Source organism: Syngnathoides biaculeatus, chromosome 23 (assembly GCF_019802595.1).
Source record: "Syngnathoides biaculeatus isolate LvHL_M chromosome 23, ASM1980259v1, whole genome shotgun sequence".
In the NCBI taxonomy this organism is placed as follows: domain Eukaryota; kingdom Metazoa; phylum Chordata; class Actinopteri; order Syngnathiformes; family Syngnathidae; genus Syngnathoides; species Syngnathoides biaculeatus.
The window spans coordinates 11,304,061-11,328,459 of record NC_084662.1 but is presented as its reverse complement, the minus strand read 5'-3'; the positions used below and the strand labels follow the sequence as shown (position 1 = coordinate 11,328,459).

General features: G+C 42.2%; 1 protein-coding gene across 6 annotated transcripts in view; it reads right to left on the bottom strand.

Moving 5' to 3' along the window:
* LOC133496745 (MAM domain-containing glycosylphosphatidylinositol anchor protein 2-like) overlaps positions 1-24,399 on the bottom strand; it is a 175,004-nt gene that overhangs the window by 45,143 nt on the left and 105,462 nt on the right. For 4 of the 6 annotated variants that reach the window (XM_061812670.1, XM_061812667.1, XM_061812668.1 and 1 more), the window contains 2 exons: positions 21,641-21,961; positions 11,495-11,767 (listed from right to left, as the gene is read on the bottom strand). In XM_061812670.1, coding sequence (XP_061668654.1) covers positions 11,495-11,767; positions 21,641-21,961 — 594 coding nt within the window. The remainder of the gene's footprint in view (positions 1-11,494; positions 11,768-21,640; positions 21,962-24,399) is intronic. The other 2 variants (XM_061812673.1, XM_061812671.1) reach the window with 1 other exon arrangement.

The window sequence follows — 24,399 nt, the reverse complement described above, 5'->3', positions numbered from 1 at the left end:
AAAAAAAACCCATCACAATACAAATACATACCAAGCCAACTTTTAACTATAAATTTGAAATGTCGCTCCGAACTTTCATTTTTTTTTTTAAACACACATCCCCGATATTCCCGTCAATTTTTCTTTGTGTAAAACTGAATTATTGCTTGCTGAATATTTTTCGCAACTCATGTTGAAAGCTGAATGATGCTCCCAAACAGTTTTAGGGTTAATGTTATGTTGCCTCCTATATTTAAAATACAGAATTAGCTTTTTGGGCAATGTATCATCTGCGCTTTCATCCTCAATCAAGATGTGCCAAGGTGGAATTTGAACATTATACACCATCTCATCCTGTACTTTCTACTTTGGCTTCAGACCAGACCTTTTTTACTCAAAAAAAAAAGAGAAAATCTCGTCCAGTTTCACCACTTTTTCGTGTATTATTCACATACCCCGGTGTTTGTAATTATGAGTGTACCCCTTGAAAATGGAGAATGATTTCCTCCGCGCTGAGAGTGCGCGACAAGTGCGCAAATGCGCAGTTGCGCAGCTTAGAGGGAACATTGGTCATGATGTTCAATTTCCCTTTCTTTGGTTGAATACAAATTTTGCATTACTCCATATTGGGCAAGGATATACATATTTGGTGGCAGAAGTGGGATCTCAAAATGGACCGTACATTCCAAAACAAAAGTATGAATCATGGAGAGCCAGTGATTCATTTACATAAGATTTGCATTACTTTGTCACCCAAAATGAGAAGAGGTGCCATAGTTGGTGACAGAAGTGGGACCTCAAAATGGACCACGCATACCAAAACAGATGGGAAAAAATGTAGGGAGTGACTGGGGGATAATTTAGAGAGGCTCTATTTCCATGATGACAAAACCGGAATTATATTGGTATATGAGTCACGTTTAGTGACAGAATCGGGTCTTAAAACGGACCGTGCAAAATGTTGCCAAAATGTTGTTGCTAATCCTGTTACTTTATCATTATCATCGTTAAATACTATTAATGTGTAGTGTGCGATTCAAGACCACTGTGTAAATGTTTCATTTGTAAACACGACCTGATTTCTTTCAAGTGTGGCGCTGGAATTAGCATGACAAAGATGTACAGTGGCTCTTATCTCTGCCATCTTGTGTTTGTTCTATTTCTATCGCCGCTATATCATATCTCTTTTGCTACTGTCGTGACCCAATTCCCCCCCCAAGAATCATTAAAGATTTATCTTACAGCGTGTATCATCTGACAGACTTTGCTTTCATGGCACGCAATCAAAGCGCATATCACATAATATAAGATCGACTCGAGCAACATCCAAAAGTGTCCAAATTGTTTTTTTCCTCCTTCTTCTTCTTCTTCTTCTGTTTTTGCTTTGTCGGAATTGTAAGGGTTTACCCAATCGTGAGCGGCAGCGATCCGCCGGCTTAAGCGCTCGGGGGGGGGGGGGTGTGACCTTGTAAAGTTAGGCACGCTCCTTTTCGCCCATTGTTTATGGCATGGATTCCTAAATCGTTGTAGTAAGTTGAAATACTGCAGTTCAGACGCGGCACGTTTCACACGTGGACATGACAAGAGTTCATTTGAAGTCTGTTGCTGATCAAAACAGAAGCACCAACCAAAGTCGATTATTAAAAAAAATGCATTTGTACAAATAAGGATTTCCATAGATCTTTACAGGAGCTGGGATTATATTTGGCAAAAGAAGTCGGGGCGAGAAATGTACTTCATGTTGTAAATCAGTACCCGGTACCCGGTATCCAAACTTGATCCTATGTTACGCAGATACGCTGTCTTTAAAGGTCAAGTGTCATGCCTATAAACATTCTAAAATAGATTTTGTAATGAAAAATACATATAACGTTATTCACTTCAATGTCCATACGAAAAAATAAATATGAGCGGAGAGCGCGTCATCCATGAGCAAAGTTGCGGAAATCTCATTCGACATCTAAGTGGTAGCCATCCCCTGTTCATTACATCACACCACGACATTCGCCATTGAAAACACGCCGTGCCACCGACTACGGGCCACGGAAACTCTTTTCAAAGATGAGAGCGTCTCACAATCGAGTGAAGTGACCAGGGCAATATTACCCCATCGTTTCCAGTCATATTTAGATGATATGCGGCCCACTTCTAATTAACAACAGACTCCCTGACAGTATGTATGAGCCAGCCCGGCCGAAGTCGTGCCCCTCGTTCGAAGTTGTGCTCGGCGCCGACGGGTACATCGACACATTTAGCACCCCTGACTTACGTGCGGGGATCTTTTGTTACATTCTGAGAGGATTATGCCCCCCAAACTATTGTTTTTTTAGTAGCTGTATACACATCTACCTGTCATTTGGAACCCATGAAGCTCGTGCAATCCAGTTTTCACGACGAACCGGGTCTCTTGGAAACTTGTTAAGGGTAAATCTATCCTCTCGAGTGTTCGAGCAATATCCAGCAATGCAACGAGCCGGCATTTTGGCGAACACCACGAAACAACGAGCTACCTTCCAGCAGGTAAAACTGGTACAAACAAACGAGACCGCTTGAGTGGGCATCTGCTACTAACATCACTTCCTGCTTCTTCTCGAAAACAAATCCCTTGACAGGACAAAAAGCCATTTATGTCAAAATCATGTTGTGTGGTGAAAAAATGGCTGGGTTCCATTCCGGCTGCCTTTTTTTCCTCATTAATAACGTACTAAAAATCATGTATTTCATGACAGTGGCACTTTAACAATGATTAGTGTTCCAATAGAAACACATTTGGTGACGGAAGTGGGGTACCCCTGGGCGGAGACGATATTTTTTTGATATGATTATCATTCAAATTGAATTACATTTAGTGACAGAAACGTGGGCTGAAAATAGAACGCATGTTGTGAACCAGTTTCTCGCGCAGTATTAAATATGATAATAAGGCACCTTTCTTTTGTGTTTTGTAAGCTCAAGCTCACTTTACCGGTTTGCGTTAGCTCAGGTTTTGACACTAACAATACTGTTCGTTGTTTAGCCTAAAACCAAAGTGTTATAACAACAATTAGCATTCCAGTAAAAAGTATTTGGTGTCCGAAGTGGGATCACCTGTTGTGCGCTATTAAAGATGATCTTACGCAATGTGGAGACATCATCCTAATGGCCCGTCACACCATGACGTTCTGGTCAGCGTTCTATAGCGTTTGAGGAAATGTTGGTAGTCGCCCGTGGTCGCCGGGATAGCGCCAGAAGTGCCTTGTTTGAACGCTAGTGAACGTCAATGATCGCTGGGAATCGGCGGAGAACGCCGCTCCGGAAAAAAAGTTGCACAAAAGTTCTCACCGAGACCAGCATTCATCAACGTTTAATTTTAAACGCTGCAGAACGCTCAAGAACGTTTGTGGAAGGTTTTACTAACGTTCGCCGAGCGTTGCACGCGTTTGGCTATCGTTAGTCAGTCGTTACTGTAGCGTTACTTGGTTGTTACTCAAGCATTTGCTTTGCAGTGAACGACTCACTGGCGACCTGTCAACGACAACTGAAGCAATCCCCTCGCGCACAAAGCGTGTAACTAAAGTCAAACGAACGTCCTTTGGCGTCCATTGAGCGTCATTCGAGCGTTTCCTGAACGTCCATGCATATGGGTATATAAACCGATGCTTTGCATTCTTACTTGCAGCGCTAGCTGCTGACGTCCGCACCCCACGTTTTTTTCGTCTAGGCGGCATGATGCTGACTGTTCAAACTCACGAGAACAACTGAAGTGAGTATGAAATTCCCAACGTTTTCGTTCCCGTTCTACTGTAAAAATTACACGCCGGCAAAACGCTATTCTGTCGTTATTCACCCGTTTAGTCACACGCTCAACACGCTCGTCCAACGTCGACAAATCGCTCGTCGGGCGCCAGTGACACGTTAGCACACGCTAATGGTTTTTAGGGGTATCTGATATGGTCGCTGTTACACGCTTCTCGTGCGTTAGACACACGTTAATCACATGGCAGATGTGTCATCCGCGTTTGAGAACGCTGAAAAATAGAACGATTGAAATGTTCAGAGAACGTTGACCAGAACGTCATTATTGTGACGGAGCCTTTAAGGATGATTAGCCTTCTCGTCAAATTATATTTGGTGACAGATGTGGGGGCAATACATTGAGTACACCGCACAGAATTAAAAGTGACTTTATGCTACGTGGTGACGATAACTTCAACAGAGGTAAATCCCGACTCTAAATTAACTTGTGTTCACTTCAGAGTTGTATCTAAAACTTTGTTTTTTTGGCGGGGTGGGGAGGGGACAAGCGATCAAACTATCATTGAATAGATTGGGCCTATAAAAATAGCGCCAGCAAATCGCCTCACCTCTGCGATTATGGCACAGGAGCTAACCCACTTAGCCCGCCTTGGAACACATAACCCTGGGTGGGAGACATCAAAGATAAAAGTACACGCGGCTTAACTGATCTCTTCCCAAATCCTGTTTGGAACAGCAGAACCGACGCAATGACTCAGAAGAGGGGCTCAGTGGAACCCTTCAGGCGCCACGTTGACCTTGTTTCCAGACTTTATTTTTTTTTTGCATTTTTTTTTTCCTCCTAAAGGTTTCTTGAACCTCCTCGGGTCTGACTAAGAGGTGTCACGACGAGGAGGGGTAGTCTGGAGAAGTGGGTTCAAGGTGACGTGAGCGCCGCCGCCGACAAAACAAAAGGAAATTTTGAAGCGTGGAGTCCAAAAATCGAGTCAAGCAAGAGTCGCCTCCGCTCAACGTTTCCCCGGCACTCCGCGTGAACCCGAAACGAAGACGCTTACAAATTGCTGACCACGCTTATTGATTTAATGCAACTACAGATGGTTTCCCACTAGACTGGTATAAAAGCCGGCCTGCTCTCTATTAAGTCTCGCTTCCTATAAAAACTTCAATAAAAGATAACAGAAGGAAGAGTGAGATTGTCAACGTTATATCTTCAAAGGCGCGTTATAGCCACGTTGGAAAAATGAAAATAATTAAAGCTGCGAGCTGCGATGACAGGGCAGTTGCACTTTAGTGCACTTTTTTTTTTTTTTTTTAAATCATCGGAAAGTTATTTTTTAAATTTCATAGTAAAAAAAAAAACCCTCAAAATTATATACATAGTATATATATTTTTAACACCCCCCCCAAAAAAAAAAAAATAAATAAGGCACCTTCTTTTGTTTGGTTTGTAAGATCAAGATCATTTTGCCGGTTGTGTTAGCTTAAATTTTGACATTAACATAAAATTGCCTTTTTTGAAAAAAATATTTTGTTGGTCATTTTTATTGTTTTTATCCCATTTTAAATGTTTTCTCTTTGTTTTCAAATGCCTTTAATCATGTAAAGCACGTTGAGTTTCCTCATGTATGAAAATGCACCATACAAATAAATTTGCTTTTGCTTTTTTTTTTTTTTTTTCCAACAATACTGTTCATTGTTTAGCTTAAAACACTGGTGTCAAACTCAAGGCCCCGGGGCCAGATCCGGCCCGCCACATTATTTTACGTGGCCCGCGAAGCAAAATCTAGAGTGTCAATTTCCATGATTCTTGTAAAAATCTGTACCAAAATTTCAAACAGTCACATATAAAAATAATAAAGTTGAGATATTAGAAGCAATTTTGTTCCCGAACATGAATAGTTGAAAAACACATTACCCTTGATTTCTGATTCCAAAACTAGTTCATAAATCGATGATGTATATATGATGAGACGATTAAATCTTTTTATTGTTTCACAGTCATAACGGCCCTCGGAGGGAACGAAAATGTGGCCCGCGAGAAAAATGAGTTTGACACCTCTGGCCTAAAATATGACCGAATTCCATTCTTTTTTATCGTTTATTATACTTTGATTAGCTTAGCGCTTTCGGTATTCAGTATCTCTTAAATGTTTACCGTGATCTGATTGCTTTTAGCAGCGATATATTAAACTTCACAACCGTAGGCGGAGCCCTGGAGCAAATGTAAAATCTTGTCTTTTTATTTTTTTTTTTTGGGGGGGGGGTGCTATTTTAAGGAATACGTTAAAGCTGCTGATCCCCATTGCATCTTTAAAGGCAACTCTTATTCATAAGGGGGAGGACTGAGAAGCGTCTCTGGAGTTCCGCTAAGAGTTTTGCTGCTTTTTTTGAAGAAGCCAACAAATGACAGAATGGGGGTATATGATAATGCCGAGTAACTTCCGACCCCGTTCATCCAAGATACATGAAGAATCGCAGCCAAACCGCGAAAAAAAAAAAGACAACTTGCTCGTGAGAACCTTCCAGCGGAAAAGCGACACGTCCCACCTTTCATGTGCATATCAAGTTCCTACTTTTTCCCCGTCAAGATGGATGAAATTAAAACAAAGTACCTGTGAGTTTGAATTAAAAGACTGCGCGGTTGCGTTTTACAAGACGAATCCTGCGTCCCGTCTTTTTCTTTCTTTTTTTTTTTAACAGCGACAATGAAAACCCGCGAGCGTAGAAGAGCGTTATTATGAAGGATTAATTTCACGAGGTGACTCGTAAAACGCGCCAAAGAACAAAGCCACTGCGTTATCATCCTACCCCCCCCCCACCTACCCTAATTCCTTGTATTTGTTCATTCGGGGAGGAAAAAAAAGTAGTAAATGCTTAGTGGGCGGAGGAGAGATGCACCGATATGAGTTCTAGAACCAGAAGCTGTAATATTATGTCACATTTACTGGAATAAAATTGGAATTTTAGGAGAAAATAGTCAGAATTTACATGAGTAAAGTTGCAGATTTACATGAAAAAAATTGTAATATGGGGAAAAAAAGTAGTAAATGCTTATTTGGGCGGAGGAGATATTCACCGATATGATCTCTATAACCAGAAGCTGTAAGATTATGTCACATTTATTAGAATAAAGTCGAATTTTATGAGAAAATAGTCAGAATTTACATGAGTAAAGTTGCAGATTTACATAAAAAAATTGTAATATACAGTAACAAAATTTGGCATTATACTGTATGGTAATGAGATCTCAGTTTTACAACCCACCTCCCAAAAAAAATAAAAAATAAAAATCTGTGACTAAAAAATATTACACGAAAAGTCACAATTTTACAAGACAATCCGTTTATGAAAATAAAGTAACAATATTTCAACACAAAATAAACTAATTGAAGAGAATTTTAGGGGGCAATGCAGTTGTCATTGTGTGAGGAAAAAAATGAAATATTACAAGAATAAAGTTATGTTTAAAACATAAAAAGTCATTTTTGGAGAAAAACTATTTTTATGAGAATTAAGTAACAATATTATGAGAGGGAAACTCATTTTTTTTAAGTCATGAAAAATTCTGACATTTTACAGAATAAAACCGTAATTTCGCGAGGGGAGAAAAAATATGAGAGTAAATTTCTACTATTTTGAGGAAAAAAATGTCTGGAATTTATATGCGGATGAAAAAAAGGTACATTTTTTGGAATTAAGGTATGGATAAAAAAAATTGCTATTTTATGAGAATAAAGTCCCAATATGAGAAGAAAAAAGATCATCATTTTAGAGGAAAAGAATTGGAATCGTCATAGGAAAAAAAGTTAGATTTTTAAAAAAGTCAAAATATTTCAGTAACAAAAAAAAATCTGTATTAATTTTTATAAAAAAGTACATAATTACAAAAAATAATTATAAAAATTTTATGGGAAAGTCACAATAAGATGAAAAAATTCCCAATTATGTGAGATTGAAATTCAACAAGAGAAATAGCAAAGCGGCAAAATTGCGTGTACAACCACAAAATGGGACTCCAATCAGAATTTTCATTTGCCAGACAGGCCGCCGTCGTTTTCCGTGCGGCGGCGGCGGGATCAAGCCCGACAAATATTTCATGAACGTGTCAGCCGCAAGAACGACGACAGATGAAAATCTTTGAAAGGAAAAAGAGCGGGCGTTAAGGGAATGTGTCACGGCGCATTTCACGGATGACGTCAAGGGACTTCAAACTAGACCTCCCCCCCTCCCCCCTTCCTCACCCGGCCACTTTTCCCGTCGGCCCTCCTTTACCTTTGGCAAACGGCGAGTCCAGATGGCGAGAATGTGGAGCGCGGGGCGGGAGGGTGAAGGAAGGAGGGATGGAGGATGAAAGGCAAGGAGCGCGAGCGACAGAAGGCGGAAAATGTTATTTGGCTGCAGGGGGGGAGCGGGGGGCGGGACACCTCGGCTATACCTGCTGCAATGACATTTGTGTCACACGCGAAGGGGGAAGGCTTGACAATTAGAAACAGCGCTAGAACAGCCACGCAGAGAAGAAATTCCGAGCCACTCTGCAATTTTACCACTCCAGAGGAAGTCACAAGGCTCGGTATTTTTCCGCGTTGCTTTTCTGTATCTCTCAGCATGCCGATGGAATAGCGACAGAATACAACGGGGTCATTCCCCCCCCCCCCCCACTCCAGAGGTAATACTAGGTCCTTTTCACAAGACTCGAAAAAGTCGGCAGTTTTCTTTGTTTCCGTTTCTGCATAAAAAGCAAGGACGCGGAAAACAGAGAAAAGTCCATCCCGTAATTTTTCCCGCCTTCAGCGGTAGTTGAGCCGTTCTGTTTAAATGACAAAAAAAAAAAAAAAAAAAAAATGGTGACAATGCCGACCCGAGTATTTTTCTGCATTCAGGGTTGATAAAATGATAGAAAGATCACATTCACTATGTACAACACAACAATGGCACAACCTGGCAATGTTCCGTCTTCCGATTTGGTAACAATTCCCTTTTTTTTACTACCCGCAAAACAACCGGATTAGAAAATCCAGCAATTTTACAATGCCTGTAAAAACTGGAATTTTCCCACCATTTTATGTATCACAGTTCTGTATAAACGCCACTAACTTCAACAGGATAGTCACTGTGGAAATTTTGCACTTTGAGTGCAAAAGGCTGCTTTATTACGTGATTCTGAAGTTCTGAAGTCGGCCGCCACAGAAATCAAAATGAATCCAAACAGGATTTCATATATTACCATATATGACACCCTGAAAAAGTAGGATCAAAAATGGACAGTAGTGCATAGTGACTGGACATTCGTTGATTTAAAGGTCTACTGACACGTAAAGCATGATTTTTAGTATGTTTTTAATTTTAAAAAAAAAGGCAGCCAGAATGGACCCCATCCGTTTTTACACCACATATGAGGATGTTGTCGAATATGGATTTTTGCATCTACCACCAAAAAAATCCTCTCGAGGCATATGTGTTGGAGAAGAACCAGGAAGTGACCATTTTTTCAGGAGCGGGGTCGAGTCTTTATATTGGTTTATACCTATTTTACCGGCGAAAAATTACTCATTTTTCTTCATCGTGTTAGCCAGAATGCCGGCTGGATTCGCTCTTCACACTTTTCCAAAACACCGGTTCGTCGTGAAAAATGGATTGCACAGGTGCAAAACACGAGAGGTTTGTGGGTTGCAAATGACAAGTAGGCGTGTATAGCGCTATTAAACAAAATAATAGTTGGGGTGGGGGACGATGTAATCCTTCTCTCAGAACGTAACAAAAGATCGGCGTCATAATAACTTAAATTACGTCAGCCAGGGGTGCCAAAAGTGTCGCCGTTGTTCATTCGTTTGTTATCCTCCGCGCTGGCGACCAACGCGGTGGATCGGGCGGGGAGGTGGTTTGGATTTTCCGCCCCACTGGTGTCTGGGCACCCCTGAAGTACTAAGTTCGCCCGGCATGGGTACTCCTGTGTACGCTACATACTGTCATACATACTGCTCCCCGACAGCCTGTTGTTGGTTAAAAGTGATCCGCATATCATCTAAATATGGCTCGAAACGATGGGGTAATATTGCCCGGGTCACTTCACTCGATTGTGAGATGTTCTCTTCTTCGAAAAGAGATTCCGTGTCAGAAGGGGGTGTCGGAAAAATCCGAAAATCTCTGTTGTTCCTCTCCAAGTGTCCTGGTGTGACATCCGCAAATGACGTTGCAGGCAATATGGCTGCCACTGGGATGTCCAGTGAGACTTCCGCAACTTTGCGCATGAATAACACGCTCTCTGCTCATTTTTTTTTCCGTATATACATTGAAGTAAATAATATATGTATTTTTCATAACAATATCTATTTTAAAATGTATATATTTGGATGTCAGTTGAGCTTTAAATGACCATAACTTGAGGGTACACGTACGGCGTATAGAATAGCATCAAACGGGTCCTCGGGAGCTTCATTACTTTACTCCAGTCATTCGTGACACTAATGGAAGGGTCGCCAGATTGAAAACGTTTTCCAAATTAATTTGATGGCGTCAGCCGTCCCCGAGTAGACAGAAGCTTACAGTTCTTGATTTAAAAAAAAAAAAAAAAAAAGAAATAAAAAATTGGCAGCGGACCGCAGTCGCAACGACTTGAGCGACGCCTCCTATTGAGACGGACTTTTCCTTTTCCTTTCCTTGGCGGCGCGTTCAATTGAATTGTCAATCTGCAGCCGAGACGACGGCGGCGGAGGAGCGTTTTGTACGCCAGGAGACAATTTGGGCTGTCCGCGAGAAAAAAAAAAACGCCGTAATTACATGCAGGATCGGGGGGCACGTCTGGGGGGGAGATGGATGTACACGCTGGCCGATTTTGTTGTCAAGGGAAGTCAATTCTGATGCCCGGCTTTGCACCAGCAACTGCTCAAGTGACGCTGATGCTTTGATTTTGGGGGTCATTTGTTTTTCTTTTCTTTTTTTTTTTTGTTACGTGGAATTGTTTTAGTCTTGGCTGAACAAATAAAATTCAAAAGGAAAAAGATGGAATTTTAGCACCAAAAAAAAAGTTGATCAGAATTTATAAAAATTGAAATTGAATGAGGTACAATACATCAAATTTTTTTTATGGGAATATACTTTTAATTTAACAAGGACAATGACCTTTGATGAAGATTTGGTTTGAAGACAAAGTTTTATTAATTTGATAAAGATTCTTCTTTTTCTTTTGGCTTGTCCCGTTTGTCACCCTATAAAAATTCTTAAAGAATGAATGAATGAATGAATTAATCAATCTATGTATTTATTAAAAATTATAAAGATAAATGAATTTTACAAGAATAAATTATTGATTTTGTGAGAATTTTTTTACTAGGTATACTTCATAAAAAAGAACTATTACAAGAAAAGAAGTCAATTTTGAAGGAGAGAAAAAAATTCAAAATTTATATTTGAAAAAAATAATTGTAACCTTGTGAGAAATAAATTTGAAAATTTCACAAGAGATAAAATCTTAAAAAGCACAATTTTTTCCAAGCTGATTTTTTTCTTTTACGAGGAAAAAGTCACATCATGTAAAAAAAAATAAAAATAAAAAAAGAAATAATAAATAAAAAAATAGGTAAATTTAAATAAATGGAAATAAATCTGTAATTTTGTGAGAAGAAACTGGACATTTTTTAAGAATACCATAATAATAATAATACGCCCCTCCCCCCCCAAAAAAGTCGCTGTGATATTAGAACCTAAAATGACAACGGCTTAAGTTTAAATAGCCTAAAAGAAGTAATTGTTGGCGCACGGTAGCGCCAGGCTAACAGCTCACCCGTGACGTGGAAGGTGCATTTCCCGGCGCCGGCCTCGTTGATGACTTTGCAGGTGTACTCGCCCCAGCCGTCGCGGTTCAGGCTGCGGATGATGTACTCGGTGTCGTCCCGCTGCGTGTCGAAAGCGCCGGCGTGCAGCAGCCGGTTGGACAGCAGCCACTCGAAGCGCAGCACGCGCGACGGGTGCGCCCGCAGCACCCGGCACGTCATCACCACGGGCCGGCCCAGGCCCTGACGCAGCTCCGTGTGCACCGGCTCCACCGTGGGCGGGTCTATATGACGAGGACAGAGAAAACCGGATCAGAGTCAAAGTCAGTTCCGCCCAAGTCTATTTTTTTATAAAAATGGCAATTTTCAAAAATGGCCAACAGATTCAGTCCCTTGGCAAAAGCCAAACGTCATAGTAATCCCATAATAAATGCTCAATACTGTTTTAGTGGATTCTTCAGATAAGATAATGATGATATAATAATGATATAGAGTAGGCGTGATACATGATAACGTCGTACATTACACCAAGTTTATAATAAAAAAAATATTATCCAAGAAAAACTGTTCTACTTGTGCTAAAAGCACTAATTGCAGCTAGCTAATATTGTTATTCAATCATTTATTTTAACTTAACTTGAGTTCAATTTCTAAAAAAATAGAAGCTGTTAAAAATACAACAAAATTAATTTTAATATTTTATCATTTTATTTATTTAAAGACATTTTAATTCTTTAACTGCAAATCGTCACTGAGGATTTAAAACGAGCTAAAATAACTTTACAAAGTGATTTTCAAACTGGGAAAATATTTTAACGCGTTTCAATATTTTGTTTTATTATTTTCTTTAAAAAAATAACCCGATAAATTATTTTTTATTACTAATTTAATCCCCAAATCCAATGTCATAAATGATAATTATAAATGATAAAGTAATTTGATAAATTATTTTTTTCAATTTCAATTGTGTTCTATTGCTGAACAAACTGATCAGTTGATGTTTTCAGCATTTATTTCAATGTTAATTACATTATATTTATAAAAAAAGTGTAAAAATGAATTATTCAATTCTTTCAAATTAAATTGATGCAAAAATGCACATTTTTTTTAAAAAAAAGGAATTTAGAATAAAGCCCAAATGTTAGAAAGTCTGAGCACAGTTACTTGGTCAACTGACCTCTTCTCATATTTGGCCATTTTTATTGGAATACCGCTGACGGGCAACGAAAATGAGAAAATATTTTGCCGCGATGTCACGAGATTAATTAGACGCATAAACTTTACGCACACGCTTCTAAATGATTTCCCGTCTTATGAGAAACTTTACGGCCGACCTTCGGAAAAAAAAACGGAAGCTCCCGCCACCTCTTAATTGCCTTCAATTTGCATATTTCCTGTCACAGGGATGTCAGGTTCAAAATTAGACCGCGCGCATGGCTGATTAGCTGATTGAAATTGGAAGGCGCACGCTGTATTGGTATTACAATGTAATTACTGAGCCTTCCTCACTTGACGTGTGCATGAATGATGTCTTAATTTATATTTAATATAAACATATAGATAGCATTCTGGATAGATATTTCCTGAAAAAAAATTGTAGTTATCTTTGAATGCTAGCTGATCTTAAGTCAGTAATTCATTAATGACCTACGCTACGTTTTGAGTCACCTAAAATGGGTCACGGTCACTATTGAAAAAAAAAAAAATGTGGTCGCCACATAACGCACATTTTAAGGCCGCAATAATTTCAAATGAATGTTAATCTAAAGCCAAAGATTACAGTCTCGGTGGCGCAGCTGGAAAACGTTAGCCTCAGTTCTGAGGAACCGGGTTCGATCCCAGACCCACCTGTGTGGAGTGTGCATGTTCTCCCCGTGCCTGAGTGGGTTTCCTCCGGGTGGGCACTCCGGTTTCCTCCCACATCCCAAAAACATGCAAAATTAATCAGACACTCAAAATTGCCCTTAGGTGTGATTGTGAGTGCGCCCGTTTGTCTCAATGTGCCCCGCGATTGGCTGGCGACCAGTTCAAGGCGTACCCCGCCTCCTCCCCGAAACCCTCGTGAGGATAAGCGGCAAAGAAAATGGATGGATTACAGTCCCCCCAAAAAACACACCATACATAAAACTCAATTAGATATTTACCTCCCACTTCTGTCATCAAAAATGGTTAATTGGGATAGTAATTCGGTAATAATTATGTAATACTTACCCCAAAAAATATATATTCTATTAGAAGGGTCCAGTCTTGACACAATGTGCATTTGGAGCCCCACTTCTGTCACCAAATATGGTTCATTGTCAGTCATGATCATGAGAGACAGCAAGTACAATCACCATGTGGAAATCATCATCATCACCATCATCATCATAATTCTCCTCCTCCTCCTCATCATTATCACTATCCTCATCCTCCACATCCTCATCATCGTGCTCATCATCATCGCCGTCGCCAGCACGGAGGCTTTGCCGGTGAGTCACGGCCGCGCAGCTGAGTGGCACCGAAGCAAATTGCAATAAGTGCGCTTTGCTTGGCCACAGAAGGACCCGGGATGACATCGTCGTCTGAGCCTCGCCTTACGTAAGCGCGGCGGGCTTCGCACGGCATCTGTCTTATTTCGACCCCCCCCCCTCCCCCCCAATCCACTTCTCTCACCAAACACGGTTGTGCACTGGAATGCTAATTACCGTAACGGAAGCCACGTCCACGTAACCTTCCGTCCGTGTGCCGTAAGCGCACACGTCATACCGGGAACTCATTTGCATCACGGAATACATTCTGAGCCCCCACTTCTCACACCGCTGACTCCGCTGGAATATTGATTCCTGTCCTCAAATAAACGTGAGATTATTTTTAGTTTTTGATTGGAAACTTTTGTTTACAGCATCAGACGTGTGATTTGACTGAATGAAAAAAAGACGGGGGAGGGGGGATCTGGGGGCCGCAAGGACAATCAAAGAATGATCACCAATTTTAATGTGCAAGTTTTATAAATTGTATTATGAATGAAATATAGCTAGTACATCTATAAATAAATGCTATTCTGTTTTCAAAATGTTCATTATTTAGGTGCATACCTTTACCCCCCCAAAAATGACAAATTCAAATAAAAATTCAAGTTACAAACTAAACTATTAACTTGAATTCAGATTTGCATCATGGCACACATGCGTGCTTTCATAGCGCGCATGTGGTATCCATTCAAAAATGTTGACATTTTTTGTTTTAGTAAATGATTGAAACGCATGAATTGGACAACAATTATTAACCCGTACGTTAGCAGCGTCCCAATTTTGGGACATCATGATTTTCACGCATTGCATCCTTCCAGTATATCAAAATATTTAAGCGTTTTAATCTGAAACCATAATTTGGCGTCAGGAGAGGATAACTCATCGGTCAAAGTTAGCACTGAGCTATTTCCCTTTCCTTCTTGACCCAACATGGCTGCCTCAAGGACACACGGAGCGTTTTCCAAGAGAAGAAACGGAGAAAGGTCAGTATGCAACCAAGTTGGTCTTCAAAATGCTAATCCATCAGTATTGTTCATGCGTAAGCGTCGTTCTAGAATAAGAATTAATGAATAAACATATCTGTAGTATGTACCACTTCACAGAACTGATAACATACCCGTCCTGCGAGAGGGCACATCTTTTTTGCCCTTTATTCTATGCGTTAAACGAAAAAGAAGTGCGATTTCCTTGATTGTGGCCTGTTAGGAGATTTTTTTTTAATCTCAATAAGGCAAAAAATTGCCACCCTGCCTTAATGTCATGTGTTGTTATCAGTAAATAATACAGACATTTTTTTACGAGTAATTGCTTCTGAACGCTCACCGTCTGCAACTGGGGTTGGTTGTTGGCTTTGGGTTGACATCTTAACGTATGTTTGTTTTTGTTGCTTTCAGATGTTTGACGCGTGATTGTCGTTTTGCGTGAACCTCCAATGCCTTCAAACCTCTTGATCCATAATCAATAGTATCCCGACGCCACGTGCACAGTGCATTACCAGGTCGATCGATTTTACGAATGAAGTCGATTAACAGAGTGGTAACTTCCTTCTTTCCGACTGTATTGACGATTTCTCCTTCCATCCAATCCCATCAGAACTTATTTTTGACGTATGTATCAATTTCTTTCACGCAAGAGGCGTCTTTCCTCTCGAGCACCGCCATTGGCCCCATAAACTGCCTCATATACGACGAGCGTTTTCATTGGTCAGGAGCAAAGTGTCAAACTCTGGCCGGTGGGCCAAATTTGGCCCGCAGTCTAATTATATTTGGCCAGCGAAGCAATTTCAAATTAAGGCCTGTATGGTTGATTTATTCATAGTTATGTTATTTTCAAATGTATTAGCCTGTGTAAGAAGCTAATTTTGACATTCATCTCAGAAAGCTGGAAACAGAAAAGAAGCGTTAAATTTTTATTAACATTTTATTTTATATGCCATTGATGTTTTTATTATTATTATTTGTATTATTATTATTAACCTACTAACCCTCGTGAGGATAAGCGGTGAAGAAAATGGATGGATGGATGGATGGTTGGATGGATGGATATTACTACCACTATTGTTATTATTAGTCGTATTATTAGCAACTCGATTTTGCACGCCCGTACTTTTAAGTTATATAAGCCTTGCTTGTTCAATATTCATTGCTAAATCAAAAATTTGTTCAATTTAAAATTTTGGCCCACTGCGAATTTGAGTTTGACACCCCTAGTCAGGGGGAACACACTCGACCAATCAACAGACAAGTATCTAATCTTCCACCTTGCTTGCAAAAGTCGGACCAGAATACGAACGCCTGTCGATTCCTGCGCAGGTTACGGCCGGAATATTGCAGAATTTTATTTATTTTTTTAATCAACGCAATTTAAAAAGACGGAATTCCGCCTATCAAAAATCACGTCACACATGAAAAATCACGTCTGCCTTTGTCACCAAATTATAGTGGAACACGAATTATCTGCAGTGAGCACTTAAATATGTTAAAAAACAATATTTTCCTCACTGTTACCGGTGTGTCCAAATGTGTGGGGTCCCGCTCAAGTGATTCCGTTTAAACTCGAGTGGGAAACGCTCTCATTTTTCTCAGGTGAGCGCATCAAAGGATAAATTCGACATTTTGTGTTTCTTCAGCCAGCCGCACGCCGCGGCGACGCAGCCAAACCCGACTCAACTCTCGCGCAGTTTGGTAAGAAACGGTACTTGAGTACAATTTGCGGCTACTTTACCAGTTGGCGGCGAACGGCGCAGCGGCGTTTGTATTTGCGGGAGGCTTTTCGAGACAGACGGCGAAGGCCGCGGGCTCCGGCTGTGACGGGGAACAGAAGGGAGGCCGGGATAAAGAGAATTCCCTCGCATCTGGGCTAAAGTGGAGCGCCGGTATCTAGGACGGGAGAACACTGGATAGCTCGGGCGTCGTCGTCGTCGTCTTCTTGCCGCGGACCGTGCCAAGCCGGTTTGCCTAAGAACATTAGGGGCGTCACAGCTCGGGATTTTTGCAATTCTATTAGCTAACGGCGGACATCTTTTTCTTCTTTTTTTTTTTAACGCCGCCAGCCGTCCGCACAAGACAGATGCAGCTTTAAAATATATATATTTTTCACATATCAAAGCTGCTGACTCGCGCTAGCATTGCTAATGCTCTTTTAGGGACCGTACCTCGGCGCCTTGATTAACTCGCGCTTGGAAAAACGAAGGCGAGCAAAGGGATCGGCGTGTGCTTACACGCCAAGAAGAAGTGGGGGCTAGGTACGCGGGGAGGGGGGGAGTACAGAAGCAGTGCTGGATTGAGAAGATAAAGCAAATTTCCTCGTCTTCATTTCACGCTCAAAGTGAGCCAGGCATCAGCTCCGGCTCCGGCTTTGATGGCGGCCATTAAGGCTGGGCCGCAGACGGCGGGATGATTGATTAATAACGCTCTTCATTAGGTGCGGCGCTTTGAAGAAGGTCGGCGGATGAAAGCGCCGCGCCTCCATCCAGAAACGCCACCCTTTATCCCAATGCAAAGTACTCATTTGAAGCCCATGCGAGCTCCCGCAAATCAAAGTTTGTCGTTGCTTTTGTTATCGTCAAGATATTGACATTTTTATTACTTGGACGGGTTTTTGTATACATTTCAACTAATCCCCGAAGGGGAAAAAAATTGCAATTTGATTCATTTCCAAAACTGTACAGTTTAATACTGTGCGCGGGAATTATAACGTGGAAAATTTTGAGCCCCCACTTCTGCCACCAAATATGCTTCTACTAGATTGCTAACCATCGTTAAAGGTCCACTGTTATGAAATGCATGATTTTTAGTATGTTATTAATGAAAAAACAGCAGTCGGTATGGACCCATCCGTTTGTTTTGTTCACCACAAAACATGATTTTGACGTATATGACTTTTTGGAAAATCCTCTAGCGATTTGATTTGGAGAAGAAGCAGGAAGTGACGTACGGGGCAGTAGCGCACTCAGGCTAGGCTGAAATGTTTCTATTAGTTTTACCTCAGGGAATGTAGCTCTTTGTTCCTTCGTGTTTGCCAAAATGCCGGCTCGTTTTGTTGCTGGATATTGGTCGAACACTCGGGAGGACGGATTCGTTCTTCATACTTTTCCAAAAGACCTGGTTTGTCGTGAAAAATGGATTGCACAGGTGCAAAGGACGAGAGCTTTGTGGGTTCCAAATGACAGGTAGGTGTGTGAAAAAAAAACAATAGTTGGGAGAGACATAATCCGTAAGTCAGGGGTGCTAAATGTGTCGAGGTGCCACCCCGGCCGAAGGCGTGATCGAGGTGGCTTGTCGCGGTGCCGGGCCGCGGTGGCTCATCTCTGTTGTGGAGGTGGATTGGACAGGGAGGCGGTTTGGCCGCGGCGCCGTCGGAGTCGCTCACAGGCGGCGTTGTTTATCGTGACCATGAAAGTGGATCAGACGGGGAGCTGGTTTGGCTGTGATCCGCATATCATCTAATGATGGCTCGAAACGATAGGGTAATATTGCCCTTCACTCACTTGACTCAATTGTGAGATGTTCTGTTCTTTGAAAAGAGCTCCCGTGTCTGAAGGGTTGTCGGAAAAATCTGAACATCCCTGTTGTTCGCCTCCAATAGCAGGTGGCGCAGCGTCTTCTCAATGGCGAACGTCACTGACAGAAGATACAGCCAATATGGCTACCACTTGAATGTCGAATGGGACTTCCGCAACTTTGCGCGTGAATGACGCACTCTCCGCTCATATTTATTTTTTCGTATAGACATTAAAGTGAATAATATTACATGTATTTTCCCATTACAATATGTATTTTAGATTGTTTATAGGCACGACACTTGACCTTTAAAGACGCCATCTCCATGGCGAGAGCCAATGATCATGACTTTTTAACATTCTACAAATGACTGGTTTAACGTGGGCTTTATACTGAGAGGTTGCAGTGCCACCTGTTGCTCTGGCACACACGCGGGTACCCATTCCTTTGTCGAGGGAAGATTTTAACGCCGACAGACTCTCTCTTTGGCGCACTAGTCAACATTACCGAGTCACATTTTCATTTGTGAGTACTCCGTAGCCGCGTGACGGCAATAACGCTGAGAGAAAACAACATCATAAAAGCCGAGGAAGTGCTGTGCCGAAAGCTCGCGGGCTCCGAGTTGTTATTTAGCCGTTTCCTTCGCTCTAATTACGCCGCCGTCAGACTATGCTATGCGTGCTGTAATTCTGCTCCGCTTCCCGCTGCTCGGCAAATCACTGCACTAAACTTCACATATTTTTTTTCTTAGGACTCGGCTGCTTAACATTTTACACGATTGGCTCCGGTAGCGCAAAGTCATTTGACACGTTTGATGAGGAATTCATGAGTTTTTCCCATTCCTCTTAAGAGTCCAAATCATTGGGTTTTATTTTTGTTGCAGTTTATACTGTATCCTGACCTTTGATCTGCTTGCGACTGCACAATCATAAAAGAAACAACACCCACACTGACTTTTTCAAAGCCCGGGAAAATCTAATTAATTCTTTTCATGTGGCTAGCTGGTACGTGAACACAAATAGCAAAGACCAATGTGAATATTTGTTTCATTGTTGGATGTTAAAACATCTGGAGTAGCTTTTGCAACCGGAGAGCGGTTCCGTTTACAACAAGGGTACAATTTCACTTCAAAGTAACATCTTCTTGTTCTTTTTTTCCTTTCGGCTTGTCCCGTTAGAGGTCGCCACAGGGTGTCATCTTTTTCCATCCAAGCCTATTTCGTGCATCCTCCTCTGTCCTCACGTCCTCCCTCACAACATCCATCAACCTTTTCTTTGGTCTTCCTCTCGCTCTCTTCCCTGGTAGCTCCATCCTTACCATCCTCCTACAAATTTCCTCACTCTCTCTTGCCTCTGAACATGTCCAAACCATCGAAGTCTGCTCTCTCTCTCACCTCGTCTCCAAAACATCCAACTTTGGCCGTCCCTCTAATGAGCTCATTTCTAATCCTATCCAACCTGCTCACTCCGAGCGAGAACCTCAACAACTTCATTTCTGCTACCTCCAGTTCTGCTTCCTGTTGTTTTCTTCAGTGCCACCGTCTCTAATCCGTACATCATGGCCGGCCTCACCACTGTTTTATCAACTTTGCCCTTCACCCTAGCGGAGACTCTTCTGTCACATAGAACACCAGACACCTTCCTGCCAGCTGTTCCAACCCCGCTTGGACCTGTTTCTTCACTTCCTTACCACACTCACCATTCCTCTGGATTGTTGACCCCAAGTATTTGAAGTCAAAAACTTACTTCAAAGTAAAATATTCCAATAAGACACAGATACCAAAGATTTGTCTACATTTTGAGCCCCGCTTCTGTCACCAAATATGACTCTCTCACCTGGAACGCTAACTATCCATAAACGTGGATTTTCCACATAAAACAAGATATTCCTGAGCACTGCTTGGGGAACTCATTTACGACGTGTAGTATATTTCAATTCTTCACTTCTGTCACCGAGTATGGTTTGCGTGTGATTTTTAATAGGCTGTCACTACGCACACAGACACAAACACACTAGCTTAAGCATGTTCTTTGATTGTTGTCATTTTTTTGTATTGAACAAGGACAGACTCAAAGCCCGATTCTGCAGGCCTGTGGAGACGGTGGACCAGGGGTCACCAACGCGGTGCCCCCGGGCGAAAGGTAGCCCACGAGGACTGTATGAGCCGCTGGCGAGGTATGTTCTAAAAATACCATAGGCCAGAAATTGTTACTATTATTTGTGCTTTAAATTCTGAATCTGACTTGCTTACGTGAATAAAAATGTTAAAATACCCGTAATGTCATTTACTACAATAAATTAAAACCAAAATATTTTATGTACATGTAATGAATGGAGTCTGAAATTTGCCGTAAACAGGTCACGTAGCCCCTTCATACGATCGGTGCTCACGAAGTAGCCCTCAGCCTCAAAAAGGTTGCTGAGCCCTGCCGTGGACTATAATACCATAGCTCAAATTTGAATGCTAAATGCGAACCCTTCATTTCCTGCACATAGTCATGTCCTACTCTCGTGTTTTGTTTTGTTTTTTACCTGCCACAAGAATCAGTGATGCCGCTTTGAATCCCCGGACACATTGGAAAATATTCTGTTCAAAATCTCCATACATGAATAGCAAATGAATGCTGGTGGTTAATAATTTAGCTAGAGGCTAATTGGAAGGTTGGAAATCACTGGATGTCGCCTCTTTAAGAAGGTTTGCATCCAGAGTTGTGCCAAGGCTCTATGGATGCCAGATTGGCTACACCTTGCGGTTTAAATAATAAGGTAAACTAATGTTAGCATGTATGCTAGTATGTTAATTTTGTCATTATTATGTACTAGTTGTGATGACAAATAGCTTGAAGCAAGCATGATTTGAATTTAATTTAGAGAGCTACTCCAGTACCAATGACAAGTACTAAGAAATACTTCTATATATCTATAATATCTTTAAATAAGTGTAAGTCTGTTCTTGTAAGTTGAAATGTCTTGAAAGCATGAAATGTTTTCTCAGTCACTTTCCGTGAGATACCCCCCGAGCATTAAGCAGGGCTTCACTGTATTTCATTTTGGAATATAACGCATAACATAGCATAAAACTGTAGACATTTGCAGGAGGCACTGTACGCGAGCATTGTTGAGGGAGTAATATTGCACTCACACTGGACGATGAGCTCAACCACTGCCTCGCGGGGTTTGACGTTGAATCCGTTGTACTGACTGGTCTGGCATCGGTACGATCCGGTCATCTCCCGCGTCACGTTGACGACGCGCAGCGCTCCGTCGTAGCTCTCCGTCTGCATGCCGCCGTCCGGCATGGGCGCCTCCTTGTCCGCCCGCGACCACAGGATGATGGGCTTGGGCTTCCCTGAAACAAGGCACTCCAGCTCCACTGTGTCGCCCTCACGGGCCACCAGGGGGGATTTGCCCCGGGGGACTGTCAGGTTGGGGGGAACTAAGAAAGAGAAAAACAGAGGAGGGACTGATATGGGGCTCTAGAAAGTCAGCGGGCGGGGTACAGGGTGACGGTCGAATGACGGCGTGAAACCAACTCGCAGGCAGCGGGTGCGGACGCAAGCAAACAAAAATGAATGCGATGAAGGGCCAACAAATCAACAAGAACCACAAACGTCCAGATGCCAAGGCACTACAGAACTAAGACATTAGACCGTTGTCACCACAGAGCTTGTTAGTTGGTTAGTTAACTAGCGTAGCGTCATATAGCACAAACAGCAATCAAGAAAAATAAATCGTCTCTCTGGGAAGTTAACAAGCAAGCAGTCCAAACTCACAGCAACGTAAGTTCCATAGGCACAATTTGTTGCTATTAAGAAGACCTTGCATACTGCAGTTCATACGTCGTCTCGATGGAACAACACACCTTCTTCCGTGTAATAGACGAAATTGGGTCTCGCTAAGTTACGCACTGAAAAGGCAACTCTCGGTGTTAGCTCGTGTTCGGTATGGTTGATTACAGTATGCGTCTGGATGTGTGTTTGGGTGTGTGTAAAAAGGAAGGCAGCAGGTTGCATTTGGGTAGTCTGCTTCCTCATCACACATGCCTGGCCAAATTAATTTGTTTAATTAGCAAACCTGGCAAATAGCATTGGCTCCTGGAGCGCTGTGTGTGTGTGTGTGTTTTCCCCACTTCAAACCATCAAGCAGACTCCGAGCCTATTTTACAAGTGCGCCTCCCAAAATAGTTTACAGCCAGCCAGCCAGAGGAAGAGTGAAAATGTCCTCCACGCTGATGAAACCGTGTCACGCGTCGTCCCCGATGATTCTCACATGGCTAACGTGGCCGCGCAGAAAAAAACGCGGCTGGCTGGACGGCAGTGGCGCTGGCGTGGAACGTTGATGAAATCGGCAGCAATTCGGGAGAGGGGGTGGGGTGGGGGACATGAAACCAGAGTCCAGACTGTGATCATAAGGGTGACAGTTGGACTCTCAGTGCAGTGCAGCGATGTCCTTGCCACAAAATAGCCTCCAAATCCAACCACCCATTTTCTATACAGTGGCTGTCATTTCGATATACTTTTCAGCTATCTTAGAGCAGGGGTGCTCAGACTTTTTTACCCCAAGATCTACTTTTGAAGCAGCTAGCCACTCACAACCTACCGATGACGTATCAAGGTTGATGTTATGTTGCCTCCTATATTTAAAATACAGAATTAGCTTTTTGTGCACTGTATTGTCTGTGCTTTCATCAGCCTGAGCTAAGGTGGAATTTTAAAATGACACACCATCTCATCCTGCACTTTCTACTTTGGCTTCAGACCAGACCTTTCCCACTCGGAAAAGAGAAAATCTAGTCCAGTCTGACCACTTTTTCTTCCATTATTCACATACTACGACAGTCATTGCATTTTAAAAACAACAGCATTTCTTTTTTTAACTTTCTCCATCAATATCGAAGGTAAACGTAAGCAGCACGTCTAGCTCTTCTTTGCTCTACGTTGCCCAGATTGCGAACTAAAGCAGCAGTGGTGGACGGACGCTGTCAACATAAAACACATTGATGGGCTGCTTAAACACCGTAACATTTGTAATTATGATTGTACGTCTTTAAGAGCGGCGGTGGGGGGCGGGTTGTAAGGTAAACTAGGAAAAAGAGAGTGTGGAAAACAGGGTAACCGCAACTTCCGGGAAAGTTGACAGTACATAATATTAAGTAACAAAATTCTAAGGATGTCCATAGCGGGACAAGAAGCATTGTATTCCCCCAGCGTGTCAAAAATTTGTTGATCGGCATTACGTCTTCCCCTCTACGTTGATGTCGACTCTGGACCCGGGTCCGGTAGGGAAGCTTCATACGACTTTTCCAGCCCCATAAAGATGGTTCAAAACCTGCCCGGTGTCCACGTTCAGGAGGCCTGACACAAGATTTAAAAACAAACCTCGAAAACCGAGAGGAAGACGTGCTAATCACTAGTTCAGTGTGCTGCCGGCCGTCGAATCCTGCAATTAAAACACCAAACCGCCGCTGCCATGATGTTAATTTTAATCTTCATTTTGAGCGATGTGCCTGAGGGCGACTGGCGAGGGAATGACGAATACCGTTGACATTTGGAAGACGGTGTGAAAAGGCAAATACGCTGGATGTGAGCGGTCACCACAGCAACAAGGGGACCGGGGAACGATTATTAAGTGAACAGTTGTCTGTGATAAAAAGCAGAAAATTCAAATCCATCCGCTGGAGGGAACTCATTTCAGCCACTTGTGTTGACACTTTGCTGCTCTGCATTGACAAAAAAAAAAAAAAAGTCATATGCCAACACCTTGCAGCTAGGCGGATTAGCAGTAGCATTCATTTGGCGCGCGATGTCTGGCCACCTGCGGACTGCTCTGGAAAGCCGAGCGCTTCGCGGTGTCCGTGCAGATAGCGACAAGTCTGGCCGGCTGCCTCGCGGCGACGGTCGG